General features: G+C 41.2%; 1 protein-coding gene across 6 annotated transcripts; it reads right to left on the bottom strand.

The window, feature by feature from the left end:
- Positions 1-1737: 1737 nt before the first annotated feature.
- On the bottom strand, positions 1738-17275 carry LOC125288402 (ubiquitin-protein ligase E3A-like). 6 transcript variants are annotated; one of them, XM_048234736.1, is made up of 12 exons: positions 16984-17275; positions 15355-15399; positions 13516-13835; positions 11659-12485; positions 8916-9347; positions 7884-8028; positions 7589-7794; positions 6984-7148; positions 6296-6451; positions 6117-6193; positions 3786-3929; positions 1738-2484 (listed from the first exon to the last, which is right to left on the bottom strand). In XM_048234736.1, the coding sequence occupies exons 1-12, from the start codon at positions 17058-17060 to the stop codon at positions 2364-2366; spliced, it is 2715 nt and encodes a 904-aa protein (XP_048090693.1). In that variant the 5' UTR covers positions 17061-17275; the 3' UTR covers positions 1738-2363. The 6 variants fall into 6 exon arrangements, with proteins under 6 accessions (XP_048090693.1, XP_048090694.1, XP_048090696.1 ...); XM_048234737.1 differs by having other exon boundaries at positions 6117-6190; XM_048234739.1 differs by having other exon boundaries at positions 17036-17275.
- Between the last annotated feature and the right edge of the window lie 1276 nt (positions 17276-18551).

Here is an 18551-nt window from a genome sequence, read left to right as displayed (position 1 = left end):
TGAAATTGATCTACGGGGATGCTGGTGATAGTGAAAACCAGAATTTACTCATCATTAAATACAAGATGGAAAAAAGCAGTCACTTTTATTTAGCATTATGTTTTTCACACCACGTGATACTTGAAGCCTTTTTGTTTCTCCCCTTTAGATTAAACCTTTTGTTTATATTTTTATAATTTCAAGAGCAACAGTCTTCCAAAAAAAACACATCTACAAGGAATGGCTTCCGTTTGAGAACGCAACCTGACATTTTTCTCCTGCATGGCTCTAGAGTCCTTTTAAACTGTGGGAGGTTTAGGGGGAGGAGCAGCAGCAGCGGTATCATCATCAGCATAGTCACCAGCAGTTCGAAAAGGAGAGGTACTCCAGACGAAACAAACAAACCCAAAACAAAGACGCAAACATGAGAGCAGTGGCTCAGAATGCTTACGAGGAGAACTGACAGGCTGGGTCCTGACATGCAGTTGGGCATTTTTGTTTTGTTTATCCTAGTGGTTCACCGGACATAGGCTCAAAAGAACCAGTTTAAAAAAAACCCTCATTCTTTCAGGATGGTTCCTGTAATGGTTGCACTGTTCAATTTCCAAAGCTTTGTTAGAATCCATGCAATGTGCCAGTTTTAAGGATGTAAAAGTTATATTGCTATATTTACCATGGTTAAGTCAGGCATCTTCAGCAACTGAAGAGGGTTGCCTTTGCAAAACTGTTACATATATTTTAGATATCATTGAAAGAAAACACAAGAATGTGGGTTGTTTAAACCTGGTCTTTACCGGGGCTTCTGTATACAACATACCATAATAAAAACTGGCGTAAAACTCACAGATTGTAAATACTACTACTGTCAGATGCTACCACATTATGCTGCTGCAGACTGGCATTTACACAGGCATTTATGCCATTCTAATAGACACAGTCAACAGTTATTGTTTAAGTATAGTCCCATTCCATACACAATTTACTGTTGACAAGGGAACATTTCACAGTTAGCTTTATAAAAAATAATACAAAAAATAAAAATAAAATACAAGTGCCACTTTTAAATGTTCAGTTATGGGAGACTATGTTTAGTCTAGATCCGAATCCAAAGCATCTTAACATTGATAATTACTGTAAATAATTGTAACGCGTTACTGCATGAATACTCCCTTCATTTGGCAAAAAAGAATGAATGTAACAAATAGCTAGACATAAAAGTGGAGTCTATTTCAATATAAACGTGTTTAGGAAAACATGTGAAATTTAAACATGGGCATACCATTTAGACTTCAGAGTGGTGCTTGGGAAAGGAAAGCAAGAAACAGGTGGAAACTGGACGCTTCGACAAAACATTCGAAAAATGTCTAAGTGCACTTACACAATCTCTGTCAAGAAAATAAGTCCAACTCCTCCATGGTGCTTTCAAACACTTTTGTTTTTCTACTGTAGAAAAATGGATCTTCCAACAAAATGTCCCCCAGACATATCTTTGCTTTGTGTTCTGTTTTCCTCTTCCCACTGTTTGACATTTGAATGGGAATGAAATCCATTAAATGTACGGCCCCTCACAGTGACTTAATGCACGTGGGTACAGATAAGTGAAGAGAGAGAGAGAAAAAGAAAAGGGATCGATATGGAAGTGGATGGGGGTGGGTACACAATCTGAGAACAGGAGGAACCAGAACCACATGCAGAAAAGAACCCAAAGTTCCTTTCTTATCCCCACGTCTTACATACATCATTACAGCTCGTTTTTTCCACACATTTATTTTGGTTTTACCACATCTCTCTTAAGTATGCATTAGCCTCATTTCTTTCCTATGGGGGAATGAAAAATCAGGCAGTTTAAACCTTGAAATAAATAGTGAGGGAAATGTTCAGTACATATGAGCTGTGTAACACATTCACATAAGGATGATTGAAGGAGTGGTTGGGTCACGGGCGTGTAGAATTTGATCATATGGTCTGATGCGCCATTGAGTCAAGACAATGGTATTTTGGAAAAGAGAAAAAAGGGGTATGGGGTTAGGGGCTAGGGAAGAAACAAAAAGGACAACTAGAGCACGCTAACTTTATGCGCCATTTTGGACTCCTCCTGTTTAGCTTTCATTTTGTAGCATTTTGCTTTGTTTTTTTGTTTTTTTTTTTCTTCTGTTTCGGTTCTTTTAATTTCCTCGTCTTCAGAATGTGAATCATTTCCTCTTTTTTTGTCGCTTGACACTTGTCGCTTCAGTTTATTTTTGATGTAAGATAGGGACTAGAGAAGTGTGCGTGTGTGTATGTTTATGTGTGTGAGAGTGTGTGTGTGTGCGTGTGTGTGTGTGTGTGTGTGTGTGTGTCTGTGCGAAAAGGAGTCCGTGGTTGTTTGCTTGAGCAGGGCGAGCTCAGAGCATGCCGAAGCCTTTGGCGTAAGTGATGGCCTTCAGCAGTCTGTCCCGCAGTTTCTCCTTGGTTGTGTATTCAGGAAGGAGAAGCACGTTGAAGCAGGTGTGGGACGTGGGTAACCTGCAGATACAAAGGCAGAGTGAAGCATTGAAAACACATACAAATGGCAAAGTAGCCTGACTGGTAGTTGAAGTCAAATATCAACAGCCCTTCGCCTGGAAATGCAGACTCTGCCTTTAATTCCATGTTTGGGTTAGAAAGGAATCTGGACGGATATTAGAAACCATATGCACAGCAATACCCATCCCCAGGACACCTGGGGTCTCGTGAGCAAATGTCGTATGGACCCTTTCAACAATAAAAACAAAAACAATGCTTGAACGTTCTATTTGGGCCCCAATCTACTTCCTCTGCATTAAGATAACATATGGAATGTTAAAAAGGAAGTCTTGTGGAGCCAACTATGATGCTGAGAATGGAACTCTTGAAAGGGTCTATACAAAAAAACATCCATCTTTCTCGCTCAGCATCAGGTATATGAATCTATATGAAGAGTGAGATGAATGTGAAATTGTGCATGACTTCCCAGCAACTTCATATCTGCTGTGTGCACATTACGAATGATTTCATCACAATCAGAAGCAGTGCAACTATGCATATTATGAGTTTGTTTAGAAGTCTGTAGGCCCCATGTGTAATAACTTTTACATCTCAAAATTATTTACACAATCAGAATTCAGAAATGGGCTTCATAGGAAATCCTCTTCAAGGTCTGTCCAGAGGAACATCTGACTGTGGCAGGGTGGTCTGGATCAACACATGATTCATCTATGCTAGGTGACCGGGTGTGTAATGGCTTTTTGATTTATTTATGTGCCGTTATGAGTGGAGTTATGTTGCTATATTGTTCAACTGCTCATCAACTGCCCAGACTGACAGAGGATTTTTATCAAACACTTCTCTAACCACACCAAATTAATAGCCCCTGCCACTCCACTGATTTTCTGCCGTTTCTACTGTTACTGAATGACAAAATGTCACTCATTTTGTATTTATTGTATTTACATTAGAGAAGAACATTTGCACCTTGCATTCCCTGAAATGTCCTTTTTATTGCTTGCTTTTGCCATTTTGTCTCAGTCCAAACATTGAGTAGCCTTGGCCTATTTCCATTAATAAGCATATTAAAATGAGCAGTTGAGGGAGGAAGGGAAGGAGGAGTGTGGAGATTATGCATGTTTGCTCCATTTGTCAGATAGGATGTACAAAGAAAAGGTGCAAGAAATCCTGCATACTCGTGGCCATTTGAATTGTATTGGGCAAACACCGCTTTTTAGCTACTTACGTGTTGTGTGTCTATTTATTATGTTCTAATTTAAATTCAACAAGGCGTTGTCCATAAGGCCCCAGGTGTTCCTTACCTGTCGGTGTCAGGTCCGTTCTTGGCGATGATCATCTTGAGCTTGCCCAGCCCTCCTACAGGCGCTCTGTCTGTGCCGGTCGTGAACTGAAGAAATAGCCTCTTCTGCTCCTCACCGAACGAGTGCAATGTCTCCCAGAAGTCCCTGCAAAGAAAGTCACCAAAAGGGCTTTAGCTATGCGTAACTATTATTTTGTGTCATACATTTTTGATTATTTAGCTGTTAAAGCAGCTATGTGTGAAAAGTTGTGAGCCTTGAAGGTTACATAACTATGGAAAAAAAAACATACTAATTGTATTATCAATCAAAATAGTCATTCTATATTTGCAGATACAGTCCTGCTTGAAAGTATGTGAACCCCTTAAACAGTTTGGAGTTTTCTGTTGTTCTATCGTGATTTTCTTGATGCATCATCACCAGATTTTAAACGGGACAAGTTTTGAATGTTCTGTGCGGGAGCAAGATGAGGTGCGTTTGCAGGAGAAACAGATGATTCACTGCTCTCCCGCAAATGAAATACATGCGTAAAATAACACAGAAAGGATTAAAGTAGTGTACAGTATATAATTATAGTTGAGACGGATATTGTCGTTTAGGCCTATGTGGGTTCTTTTCTACGTGGGTTTCAATTCTTTCCTGCTGCTCTGTTGTCAAAACTCGAAATCGAAAGCATGACAGAGGAAGGACACCACTACGCACTTCAGATGTTTGTGCATTTCTACAGAACGGATGCCAGCTAGCATAGCTGTGTTACAGTAGCCTACATTCAGAATCAAGAAACTTAAAATCAGACAGTCTTTTTCAGTTGAGTGCTCCTTTTGAGAGACAGAAGGCAAAACTGAATATCCCTCCTGCATATCTTGCAGGCTTTTTGCGGGCGGGAGCGGGGCCTAATGTTGCAGATGCGGGCAGGAGCGGGACTAAAAATGACACATTATTGCAGGAGCGGCGGGACAGAATGCTGTGGGAGCGGGACTGAAAAATCCAGACCTCAATTCAATAGAAATGTTTCGGCTAGATCTGAAGCGGGCAGTACATGCCAGTTGTCCCTCCAACCTCTCTCAACTGGCTGAGTTCTGCAAGGAGGAGTAGGCAAAAATGTGCAAAACCAGATGCGAGACACTGGTTAATGGGTACAGAAGACGTTTGGTTGAAGTAGTGGATGCAAAAGGAGATGCTACAAGACATGGGTTCACATACTTTTGCAAATGTCATACTTTGAGTTTTTGTGAACTAAACCACATTTGTTAAATATATAATGAAACTATATAACTTTCTTTTGTTTCTGTCTATTATTTGGAAGGTCAGCTTTACAAATTGGGGTTTGGATGTGCATTAAATAAGGTTATTTTGTTTTGTTTTTTGTAAAAAAAAAAACAACTGACCATGTCTGAGAGTTCACACTAGGGCTGGGTGATATGGCTGAAAACTATCACAATATAAGTATTTCATATCAGTCGATATCGATATATATATATATATATATTTTTTAAATCTATTTCAGATAAGGACCAGAAGTGAAAAAAGTTCAAATTAAACCCTTTTATTTTAAACTTACCCTTCCTCTGATTTTAATTACCTCAGTTATCAATCAAAGCAAACAGGGAACACTCAAATAAATAAATGTGCACATAAGTCTGAATAAAAAGCAGCACTGGTTGAAGCCTGGAAATATTGTAAACAAAGTAGCTTAATTTGCTAGTTTATCATATCATACTGGTTAGACTGTTCAGTTTCCCCACGTGTGTTTAAGTTTCAAATTAATATCTTTTCTTCTTGGGACAGGCCTGTTTGAGTCTTGGAAAGTACTTTTCCATTTGCATTGGGCTTGAGATGATTAGAATTTAGCAGTCAATTTGAATGCAACAGTTTTGAACAAATTCGTGCAGCTTGCTAATGATGCTAACCGGATTTAATAGCAATTTAGCTCGATTGCACGATTGTGAATGTTTGGATTACGTGCATGCTGAGGAGGGATGCGCCTGTTGGGAGGGAGGGAGAGAGGGAGAGAGAGAGAGAGAGAGAGGACTCATTGAGAAGGACTCATTGTTGAGTCTGTGTAGGTAGGCCTACTTCTATCGCCTACTCTGGTAGAGTTGCACATAGCTACAATGCAAGATATATTTAGCCTCTTTATTTATGAACAACGTAAGGAGGTGTGTGTTGCTTTTAATTATCGAATGTTCTATCGAACATATTTTTTATTGATATCGATTACATGTCTATTGCGATACATATCGCTATCATTTTATCGCCCAGCCCTAGTTCACACACTTTCAAGCAGCACTGTGTGACTAATACCTTCTCTATACATGCCAACAGACTGCTTACCTAATAATTTGGCAGTCTCTACTATAGCCTCCGTCGTACTCTGTGGTTTCTTCAAGTGCTTGAAAGTCTAGGTTCTGCTGGAATCAAAAGCAGACACAATAGATAGGGTTACAAAAACACATCTATGATTTCTGAATGTAGATGAAGTGATGCAAAGTGGTGTATGTCCCTTAACTTACCCTGCTTCCACAGATGAGTAGCTCAATCTCTTCAGGTCGAAACAAATACTTTAAGGGAGACTCGTTTGTCACCATGTGGAATCCTCTCCTGAAAGCCTTGAACTGCTTCTCCACGCTCTTGTTCAGCATGTACTCTGCATACTGGGCCACGAAATCCTGTACAGAGAGAGAGAGAGAGAGAGAGAGAGAGAGAGAGAGAGAGAGAGAGAGAGAGAGAGACAGAGAGAGAGAGAAAGAGAGAGAAAGAGAGAGAGAGAGAGAGAGAAAGAGAAAAAGAAAGAAAGAAAGAAAGAAAGAAAGAAAGAAAGAGAGAGAATGTGCAAACGTTACAACAATACATCTCTGCAGTTCAGGTTTTACACAGAGGGGATATATGTAAATGAGTTAGGACTTTATGATAATTCATGTTATCTGTCATTCATGTCATATACATTCATTCAAATATAATTAAGTTAACCGCAAGAATCAAGAGTAAAAAAATAAAACAAATAACACAGAAAAACTTGTTGGAATATCTGACAACAGCAAAATGACAGTTAATGTAACAGTTAATGATAGGTCAGCCAACTGACTAATCGTTGCTAATCGTGACTACATCCAATTTACTTTCTGGTACCCCCTCTGACTTCAAAGGAAGTCCTCCAATAATAATTCAAATAAAACAAAATATCAAACTGGGCTCACTTACTTTTCTGTTGCTGTTGGTAACGGGGATCTTGTCACCATTTTCTCGTAAGTCGTACATGAGGGTGTTTCCAAAAAGGTCTGTCTGGGAAATCTGGAAGGTGATCATCATGTCCTCCTCGACTGAGCCCTCATACTCCATCAGCTCTTTCAAACTCTGAGACAAAACCTGCAACACAGCACACATTTAGGTGAGTCAACATTGCTCTGTGCACTATTACAGGAGACAACCAGCGATAGGCGATATTTCGTAATTTAGCAATTACTTCACTATAAAACTCAACTGAGGTTTATACACTGTGCTGCGGTTAATAGACTGGTGCAGTCACTACACACAGTTTTTTTTCCATCTGCATACAATACTGTGGTGCAGCTAATAGACAGGAAATTCTGTACTCCTGTACAGTACTGTAAATACAACACAAACACTATCTGTAGCTGAGTACACCACATGCAAGTGCAAAGATCATATTCAAGATAAAAGCATTGTAATTAGGTCCTTTGTATATTCTTGCATATTGCAGCAAAGTTTAACTCACTGGGTGGACAAAAAGTCACACGATATATGCATGTTATCAAAATGCACTTCTGTTTCAGAATGGCACGTACCGGATGTGAATCGGCCAGGTCCCGGAAGGTCCCCTTTTTGCCCATGAGCTTCCTGTAGACCACCATGGGGAAGTGAACGTCCAGGATGCAGTTGTTGTAGATTGCCAGGCCCAGGACGATCCCGATGAGAGTGAACTGGCCCTCATTTTCAAACGATGATGGGTTGAACCAAAACAGCCTTGTGCTTTCATCATACGAGAACATTCCTGTAGACATCCACAGTTTACAGTTGTTCGCAAACACACAACTGATATTACGATGCTATAAAAAGTAGGTTTAGCGGACATCAACCTACCGATATCTGGGTTGAAGATCTCCTCCACCACCAGCTGGAAGAACTCTTTGGACACGCCGCCCTCGTCGACACCCTGCTCTCCTTCAAACTCTACGTACAGCTGCTTCTTCAAGTCGGCAGGATTCTCCATGGCGATCATCTCAAGCTGCAGAAGATGAGGAGGAGGAGGAGGAGGAAGAGAAGATGGCATCAGAGCCTGGTCAGGGAACCTGGCAGCTCAAACTAATTGAACTGATGAGGAGCTGAATGACAGCATAAACAAACTGCACCCACAGCAAACACTCACACTGCCAACTACTCAAAGTGCAAGCCAGCACCAGTGGTGGCTTAATGAATGCAAGGGAAGGCTCTAGCAATACACACTTTGACAGTCATAACTTCATCATTAAGGACAAAATATGTGTATAACTCCCGTAATTATAAATATTTTAATCACTCAGGTATCATATTTGACCATATCAAAGCGTGGACAAATCACTGTCTACACTTTATAGAGCTCAACAATCCCGCCCCTCCTCCGAGAGTACATATTTTAATTTCCAAGCAAAGGGACAACTCATCCCATCAGCCATTGCGAAATACATTTCAAACATTTTCCAGCCTAACAATAATTTAACATGCTTCCAGTGGCGGGAGTTCAGGCATAAACATTTCCATGGCAACGGTGATCTCTACCAATCAAAAGCTCTGCTTTTACAGGATTTTGGGTAGTGTAGTACTTTCCCATTGAATCGCGAAGAAAACACATTTTTATCAAAACAAGGTTGATGCCCCATGAACTTTTGGTGCTTTGGTTAGAGCATACACCATCGCTTAATCATGACATAGCTGGTTTTGAGTCTACCGTAGACAGTTACGACTTTATGGATTATTATCCAGTTCTCAATGGAAAAGAATAACTTAAAACTAGCGTCTGGAATCGGAGGGGGACGGGACTGTTGAGCTCTATAGAGTCGACTTTAAACCAATGGAAAATCTGACATTCACTTTTAAGTTAGAGACGTGTTTCCAAGTGTGGACGGGGACACTCACTCTGACGAGCGCATCGTCGATAATGTGGTCTCGCCGCACTTTGAGCCGCAGGTAGGGGTTGAGCTGCTGCCCCTGCACCAGGCTGTAGAGCACGGTGATGCGCCGCTCACTGTACATGCGGATGCGGTTGTCGTAGTATAGCCCCAGGTTCTTGGTGACAGCGTTGAGGATGAACGGACACGTCATGAAGGAGAACTTGTTCTCCGTCTCCACCTTGAAGAAGGTGTAGTCCTTGTCCATCTCCAGCACGTCGTTGAGCGGCTCATTGATGAACTCCTCGAAGGGGATGAGCGGCCGGCGGCAGTCGGACACCCGTGCGCCCAGCTCCGTTTCCAGCGGGTCCACGCGCGGCCCCTTCTTGTTGCGGCGCTCCTCACCCAACAACTCCTGTAGCGTCAGCTCGCTCGACTCCGGCAACGGCTCCTCGTCCTCCTGGAGCCACGGCAACGACGAGACACACAGAGAGGTGGTGAGAGGAATTGTTAACCGGGGGTGAAAAGATTCAGAGCACTCAATTCCAAAAGTGGCTCCTCAACAGACACAAAACAAGACAAATTAAGACAGGAATCCATTCATGGTAACAGAATAACAGTTAATATCAGTTAACGCAGTTATCAGTTATCAGTTACTTTGACAACACACACATAAATGGAAAATAAACAGATGAGCAGTATACACAATTCCAGTCATGGGTCCTCATCCTTTTCAACAAGAGATATCAATGACTCAGACAGAACGACAATTGGACACAAAGCTCAATTGATATTAAAACAAATCTTTCTTGGGAGGTTGGGTTTTTCAGTCATTTTCAAAGGGCTAAAATGGTATGTGGGGTAGCTAGTAGGGCCTGGAAAATCTATGTGGAAGTAGCTCATTGTATGGGTATTTTGTGTACAAAGTGGCAGTGTTGTATCATAAAAATAAAATAGTATACATAGGTATAACAATGTTACTAATTATGTGAATTTATTTATGAATGTATAACACACTAGGCCTAAATGATCACACTCTGAGCTATTTCCACATAGATTTTCATGTTCCTACTAGTTACCCCAAATTGTATTTTATTTCTATGAAAATGCCCCGAAAATGCTATCACAAAACGAATATCTTCATGTTCCTATGTTGTGGAGAGCTAAAATATTGGCAGAACATAACATACCTAGACAAAATACTGAATGATGCCATGTGGGTAGAAAACAATTACCTCAATATCACTCTTTTTGGACATTTTTTTCCAAATCTAGGGCCTTTTATAAAGTCTTTGAGCATGCATGACATTTTAATATCATTAATCAATCAACAATCAATCAAACTGAGAACATGTTTGTCAAGTTTGGTAAGGCAAGGAATAATACTTTTATACCCAAACATGGCATAATTATAAATATCATGGCATTAAATGAGCTATTAGCTCATATTTATCCAATAGATATTAGCTTTGGGACCTAAACATTGTGTAGACAAACTTATTGTACAGACAAAATCTGAGACACAACCAATTTCTTGTATTCTGTCTGATTTGACTCAGAATGACCACTTTACTACTGTACAAAGTAAAAATGTCAAGTACGCTTTGTGAGAAGGACAGGTGAATTCACCCTTAATGGCCTGTTTCTGGAAGCCTCCATAACACATTACACAAGTGTCTTCTTGTCATGGCCTCTTGCCATGACACCTCAACATGACACTGGCAATTAAAAAAGAATCTTTGGCTGTACTGAGGCACGAGAAAATCTATCTACAGTAATATTATCTAACAGAGATAAAGATAAGATACAGAGTAACCCTGATTTATGTTAATAACAATATCTCTAAAACATCAGTCAACTCGCAAGCTGCCAGTGTTCATTTTAAACTGAAAGTGAAACTACTCAAAATGGAACTAAACATCACCATAAACAGCTGATCAGGCTGATGATTAGCCCAAGTCTGAAAGTGCAGACATTGTAAAATGTAGTGGCTGTATGTTCCACTATTTGCTGAGCAACAAGGAAGCAATATATTGTCTTGAGAATGTGTTCCTATTTAAGGACAAGGAGATTTTGAATGATTTTGATCAATCAATAACAATCATGTTTAACCACTGCTCAACTTCTACCTTTCCCTGGCCTCCACTCACATACCCAGGCCCACTAGACTGACGCAGTAAAGTTAATTTAGTCACATTACTTTTGCATGATGCAACAAGACTAGAATGGTCATTCCATGTCAAATTAGAGAAGGTTGTTTCTGCACCATTTTGTTCAAACCTTGTCTATAACTAATGGGTCCCAAAACCAAGGACTTGTAAAATACTTCTGTCCAAATCCTACGGCAAAATCTGACACTGTGTGCCAACCACTTTCCTACATTCTGTCTGAGGTCACATGGAATGTGCTACCCTGATATTAAAAATGTTATAATATTTTCATTCTATTAGTACCGATAGTTCTTCTTTAAGAATAGGTTGTTAATCACGTTTTAATAAAAAGCTAATTTTTAATCATTTAATAAAAAATATATTTTAGGTTTCAAGGTTCAACTCATCTAGGCCTATTCTGACTTCCAACTACTGATGTTAAAGGTTTTTCATTATCATTTCAGCATTGGTATCAAGATAGTTAGGTATGGTATTGTCTCAAAATCATACATTTGGTATCGCAACACTAAATCATTTCTCTTTAACTGCAGCTACACAGTGGCCTTTTTCCAAACAGGACTAAGGTGATGGGCCTGTTTTATCCCCTGTGCTGTTTGTTACCTCCTCATTGTGCTCTCTGTCCACGTCTCCGCCGAGCACGTTTGCATAGTAGACAATCTTCAAGCACTTGGTGGCAGCCACCACGGCGTCGTCGTCGTTGACCAGGTTGCGGTTGTTGAACTCGTTGCTGATGACCTTGTAGGTGATGAGCTGCTGGAAGGTCTCCATCATGCGTCGGATCTGGTCGGCGTGGTAACACGCCCAGAGCCGCGCCAGCTTGGCCTGGGCCGGGAGCGGCAGCTTGCTCATGGCCTTGCAGAACTGTGGCAGCGCAATCTCCAGGTACTCGGGGCTGTGCAGGTTGCCGTTCTCCATGACGATGACGAAGAGGTTCAGGTAGTTGGGGTCGCGCGAGTACACGTTGTGGTAGGTCAGATCGCACTCCACGTTGGGCGACAGGTAGACCAGCGCATTTAGGAAGGCCGCCTCCACCTTCTCGTTGGACAGGAGGCGGCCGTAGACGCGGCGGACTGCTTCAATGTCCACAGACACCTCATCTGGGCCCAACTTCTGCCCGTCCCCCCCTTCGCCTGACCGCGATGACGAGGACGCCTCCAGGTCCGTGCCGCCACCCTCCTCCATGGCGGTCACTGAGCAGGCACCCCCTGAGGCCGCCTCCTTCTCGTCCTCGTCCTTGTCCTCATCTTTGGCCTGCAGCGACTTCAGCTCCTCCTTGGTGTGCTGCTTGGAGCGGCGGAAACTCTGGACAAGGCCCTCGGCGCTTGAGAAGACGCGGCCAATGACGCGGATTAGCGGAGAGTAGTCCTCCTTCTCGCCGCAGCTCTCCAGGATCTCGTAGACCTTCTCCTCCGTCAGGAAGTTCACGTCTGGAACCAGAAAGAGAGGGCCGTATGTAGTCAAGTTATTTTCAGTGTGGCTACACTGGCCAAAGGCCAATCTCCCGCTTGTGACTTCACCCCCATGGTATGTTGCACCAGCCTTAATATACACTTCAGATAATCCAAACACAGAACTTGTATCTAGACAATGCAATTTCATCTTTAGTAAGAATACTAAGGACCATGTTGCGGACATTTGGGAAGGGGAGCTACACAGAGAAGTCGCCTTTGCCTGTAAGCAAGTTCCCAGGACACCTCAGCATAATGAGATTCCCCCATCAAAAAATAATATACTCTATAGAATGACATTTCATGCACTCCCAGATGTCAGATGGATATTCTCAGAATGACAAAGCACACTTATGGGTAGAGGGCTACACCTGGTGCATATGATTACCGTGGAATATAGATGTGTGCCAGATAGAAATCAAACATGAGAAATACATGTTTCAGTTGGCAGTTGGATATGTCACTGCTGCAGGGCTCAGGAGAATGGGACAGACATAAAGACAGACCTGTCTTTTTCAATGCCAGACAGACGGACAAATGCAGACTCAAAAATAGTTTACAGCCTGTGACATTCACAAATAACCCAGAGTGGCCATGACCCAACACAAGACAAAGGCAGAGAGTGCACCTTGGGTGCAATAGGCTTTACTGGTGAGCCGCTCACTAGAAGGTTCTAGAACTACAGACACTCAACTCCAGCTACCAACAAAAGAAAAACACCAAAATATTATGAGGGAGGCAAAACCTGAGGGACTCATTACATAATTAAACCTCAGTGTTGTACATTTTTGTTTATTTACACACAAAGACACCAAAGACACACTTTTACAAGGATCTTATTTTAACAAACTGCAAATATAAAAAACCATACAGCATACTGCCTTTCCAACTCTGAATTGGGAGAGTAGGCGGCTGCACAAGAAGCTTTACAAAAAAACAAACCAAGTAGCCGAAGAGCCTTCATTATATTTGAATGGTGGCACCATGCTGCCTGTGTTGCGGCCCTCACCTTTGAAATCCTCTCGAACTGGGTGCAGTTCCTTGTGGTTCATCTTGCGGTTACCGCACGCCATGTTGTGATGTCCAGCACTGTTGAAGGAGCTGTTCTCCAGGTAAGCAGAGCTGGTGCCCTTCTTAGAAGGGTGGGGGTCGCACAGTTTGGCGTTGACCTTGTAGAGCTCCAGAGCTTTGACCGCCGCTGCATTGTTGTCCATGCGGTGGAAGCTCGGGCTGGAGGCACAGCAGTCATTGCTGCATGACTCGTTTCCACAGCCTTCCGTTAACTGGTGGTAGTAACGTTCAATGAGATGCTTGGCGGCTGCTCGCTTCCTGTGACAAGAAGATTGGGACCAAGCGTTTGGTTATTCAACAGAAAGGGAATCCTGTGACAGACATTAATCATTAAAAATCTAGAAAAAAAGCAAACCACAGACTGACAAAATACAATTTTTCAAAATGGTGTCAACAAGTATGCACAGGACACATTGAATGCTGCCAAATGTAATGTTGTAAATGACCAAACTGGACAGCATTCACAGAGGACAAACAATGATCATGGATGCTAAAGCACCTAATGATGAATTACTTGCTTGTGATTTAATAAAGTGAACCAGTTTGACTCTTGGCAAGTATGTGGCAAGTCTGCATGAAAGTCCTTCAAAAATCTACACCGGGAAAATGTGATTGTAGTGAGAGTGGTGGATTTAGGTTCAGTCATTGCTCACTTATGAAACCCTTACAGCATCCCTTTATCACACTGTGCTGAAAAACACTCAGGAACCACACATCCTTGCACCACACAAAATAATGAAAATCTTATTACTGGCACGACTGAAAGAAATAATTAGTGTGCTGTTTAAAAAGCAAGTTAAGTCAACAGTGGTGCGCCTCTGCTCTCCTGAGGAGCGCAGTCACTGGACTCACAGACAAAGAGGAACTATATGCAGACAAACAGGAAGAAAAAGCAGCGGGATGCCTGCGATGCTAAACCTAACCTCTGGACATTGCAGTCAAAAAGCAAGAAGCATTTTGGCAAACAGACTATTTTACCTTGCACATAAGTACTCAGACATTGGAGTGAAATGACACACAGCTGCTATTTCAGACTGATTGTGGGTTTGCCGAACCCAGATGAAGGTCTAGGAGTTGAAATGTATTGATCTGCTTGCCTATGCTCTGAATATATACACTTCCTTTTTTTTTTTTACCAAAAAGTGCCTTAGTTATGGCTTACAAGACTTGTTTTCCAGTTTCAGATTCTCTCAAACACACACATTTTTAACATAAATCATACATTCCTCCTACTTCTTGAAATCGTTGAAATAGAAATTTGGACAGAATCAATAATGGGAAAAGGATTTTTGGAGATGTACCAGTAACGTTTAATTTTTACCGACTGATTTGCTCAAGCATTTGTATATTTTTCACATGCAAGCAAACTCATTTAATACACAAACAAAGAAAGACCACCAAAGAAAGCAAAGAGTAAGCCAACAAAATCATAGAGCATGGGAGAATTAATACAAAAAGATGATGCCAACACTACTCCAAGCTCTTATTAGACTTCAAAGGAAGTTTATACCTCTAACACAACTTACTTTCGGCTTGCTTCTGTGTTTTCAAATTTTCTTATACAGTAAGCAGCATAAGGGATTGCACATCTGAGATTCTCTCTGACACGCACTGATTTTTAATAGAAATAATTTCTCTAACTTCTACATTCATAGGCTACATCCGTTACGCGTGCAGAATGGGGGAAACAAGACTCAAAGATGATGCCAACACTGCTTGGAGTATGGTCCAAGCTCTTGTTAGACTTAAAGGAAGTTTAACAGCTAACACAACTTACATTCGGCTTGCTTCTGCGTTTTCAAAGATGGACTCCTCTTGTAATCTATTGGGGAGATTTAAAACGCAATAAAAATTAGTCAGGTTCCGTTTACGACAGATACTATTGCATTATGGATTGGAGCATGGCAGTTGCTAGTTTACAATCAAGATTGTACAGTGAGAACACAAAACACCTCGCACGACCATGACAGTTAACTATCAAGTGGAATAGGTGAGATAAACGGTGTTTGACCAAATAGATCTACACACTACAAAACATCGCAATGTTTAAAATAAAAGGACTATCATTGATTGGAAGCTGGCTAGTCTGCCCAGCTAACATTAGCTACCTCGCTATGATGCAGCAATTTCAGGGAACCGCTTGACAGCTAGCGATAGCCAAGTTGGCTAGGACGGTTGATTAGCGGTAGCTAACTACTGTAGTCATTTAGCAAAACTACGCTACCATTACAGTAATATCCCTGCTGCTTAGAAGGCGGTCTACAATGGCAGACCGTAATGTCATATGGTATTGTAACAACACAGTGTCACATGTCTGCTAAGCAAGTGATCCCAATATATTGTCAACAACACGTACATTGCAACACTTTATTGGACTATTAGCTATGCTAGGTAGATAGCTGACTAAAAAACATGCACATTAGCATTAGCCTACTAACATAGCTAATGCTATCAAACATTCACGGAAAAACATCGACATGCCAGCCAGGCAGGTGCAGGGATTTAACTTAACATGCACGTTCATTTAGCTATCCATCCAACTAAAACTATTGCAACTGTTTTGTACCTTAATAACTTCTGAACTGTTTGAGGCGGTAACGCTGTCTACTTGCAATCTATAGTTTTCGATCGCTAGAAATTCAACATAAAAACATTAGCTAGCTTAACGTTACCATTTAGCTTACAAGCTAACAGATTGATCCCCTGTCAAATGCCTTGATTGCACGCAAAACAAATCTTCCAGGCGGTACCGAACACATAACGTTATTGTTCTTGTAAAACAGTTAGCTTCTACTGCTGTTGTTTGAGACGGCAATAGAAAACAAATTGCATGCATCTAAAGTTAACAAGCTAGCTGTATAAGTTAGCGAGCTCGGAGATCTGTTCAAGACAGACGAGTTTAATGGAAAACAACGTAACTGTTCATTAACGACCTAATGCTATACTTTATGCTACACGATGCACTTAGTAGCCTTCATATCTGTATGCAATTGCTGTGTCCTGGATTATAGTGACGGTGTTGCTGGAAACACTAACGTTCGCTGCTGATACTGTCGATAAGTTCATAAGATTCAACTATACACAAACTTCGGTTAGTGCTAGGAAGCTGTGCTAACCAGCTAGCTTTCTGTGAAGGCCCCATGCCCAATCGGTAGGCTACATAGCAAGCTAACACTATCGAGCAAGTCTGACCAGTGGTGGTATAATAAAATAAAATAACGTGGCAACTCAATATAAAACCAAATGCAGCGTAGAAACCCACTCAGACCGCTATGATCCACCAGTCCAACCTGACCATTTCCAGTTGGAGTTATGGTGCGTCCCCTTCTCTTGTAAGACAACCTTTGCTAAAATAACATACAAGTTTCCCCGCCAGCCGCCGCTGTCGCTTAAAACTCAAGCCGACCTGTCGTATCCTCCTGTGGGGTTGGATTCGGCCTGTGGTGGCGCACACTCACAGTCCTCCTTCTCGTCGGAATTCATACGAGACTTGATCCCTCAGTTGTTTGTGCGTGTTTGTGTTAGAATTTGCAATTCCGCCACAGATCGGATGCAATCCAGCAAAATCAAATTTAGCTCCTGCAACGGGTCTTAAACGATGGTGTCAAATGCACACACAGATCTATGCAACTTCATTTAAGGCCTGTTTCACTCTCTGTTCTGATATTACTATCTTCTGCCATCTTGACTTCCACAAGACTCACCGAATACCGGGGGAGACATCCCAGCATGCAATGTTACTGCAAGACTGTTTTGTTCAAAATCAAGTCTGGCACCAGCAACGAAGAAATTCTCTGTGCAGTGCACGCATAAAGCTGTTTAGGGGCCGTAGGGTCGTAAAAAATGTTCAAATAGGAGCAATGAACTGTAGTCGTCACCTCAAATAACATTAGATTTGAGCTATCTCGTTCCTGGTAAGCATACAAAAAAGGGAGAAACTGAAACATTTAATCGTGACAGTTGTATTCAGCAGTCACTGCCAAATATTGTGACTGCCCAGATACATTTAGCTGCAGTGGCTCTGAACATTGAGACTATACAAATGGTTGATTTTGATTTATTTACTTTTTTATTTTTTATTTAAAAAGGTGATTTTGTCAGGCTGTTTGGTTGGTGTTTGTTGCAACCAAAAATTGTTGGAATTCTGCAGGAATTCTGAATTGTGGCTGAAATTGAGTGAATTTGACTCTAGTAACCAATTGTAGGCCTAAATAGTGCAGAAATTCGATGCATTTTCTTGTGTAGGCTAAATAGTGTAGTAAGCTAATATCAGGAAATTGCCAGCCACATTTACCAGAAATGGAAATGGTATCGTTTGAAAAATACACACACAAGCTCACAAACATCCTTGATCCAAGCTCACAAACCCTGATTAGGTTCTTGAGTGAGGTATGCAAAATGTGTCTGGGCACAATAATTAGTAGCCTACACTTCAAAAGAAAAGAAGAATGAAAAGGCTGCTGAATACAACATTCAGAAAGATTGAACTGACAAACTTTCACTTAAATGAATAGGCCAATGGCCTCATTGGGTTTGTGTTTCATCTGGGGTGTTGTTTGGGCATTTTCAAAAAGTGTGTAAAAACTCCATCTGTATATGCCTAACTAATTCATTCTCCTTATAGTCACAGTCTTTTTATATGTTTATGGTTATTGATATTATGATGATTTGTTATTGTTACACATTTTGTTTAATTTATGAGGGATCAGAAACAGTTCAAATAACAAAAACAAAATTAATTAACACTTAGCCTACAGGATGTAGCCTAACTGAAAACAAACCAATTTCACTTGTTCCTGTGAAAACAGCATTTGGATTTTTGGATAACCACTGGGACAATATTTAATTCCAAACTTTTCTTGAAATATTATTCAAAAGTCAGGTATAGGAAAGTCACTAATGTTCCCCAGACCCATTGATGGGTGCAAAGTCTTAAGTCTAACTGAAGCTAATTCAATATAAATAACTAGATAA

Source organism: Alosa alosa, chromosome 23 (assembly GCF_017589495.1).
Source record: "Alosa alosa isolate M-15738 ecotype Scorff River chromosome 23, AALO_Geno_1.1, whole genome shotgun sequence".
Lineage (NCBI taxonomy): Eukaryota > Metazoa > Chordata > Actinopteri > Clupeiformes > Clupeidae > Alosa > Alosa alosa.
The sequence above is the reverse complement of the archived record's forward strand: the minus strand, read 5'-3'. Positions and strand labels throughout refer to the sequence as shown.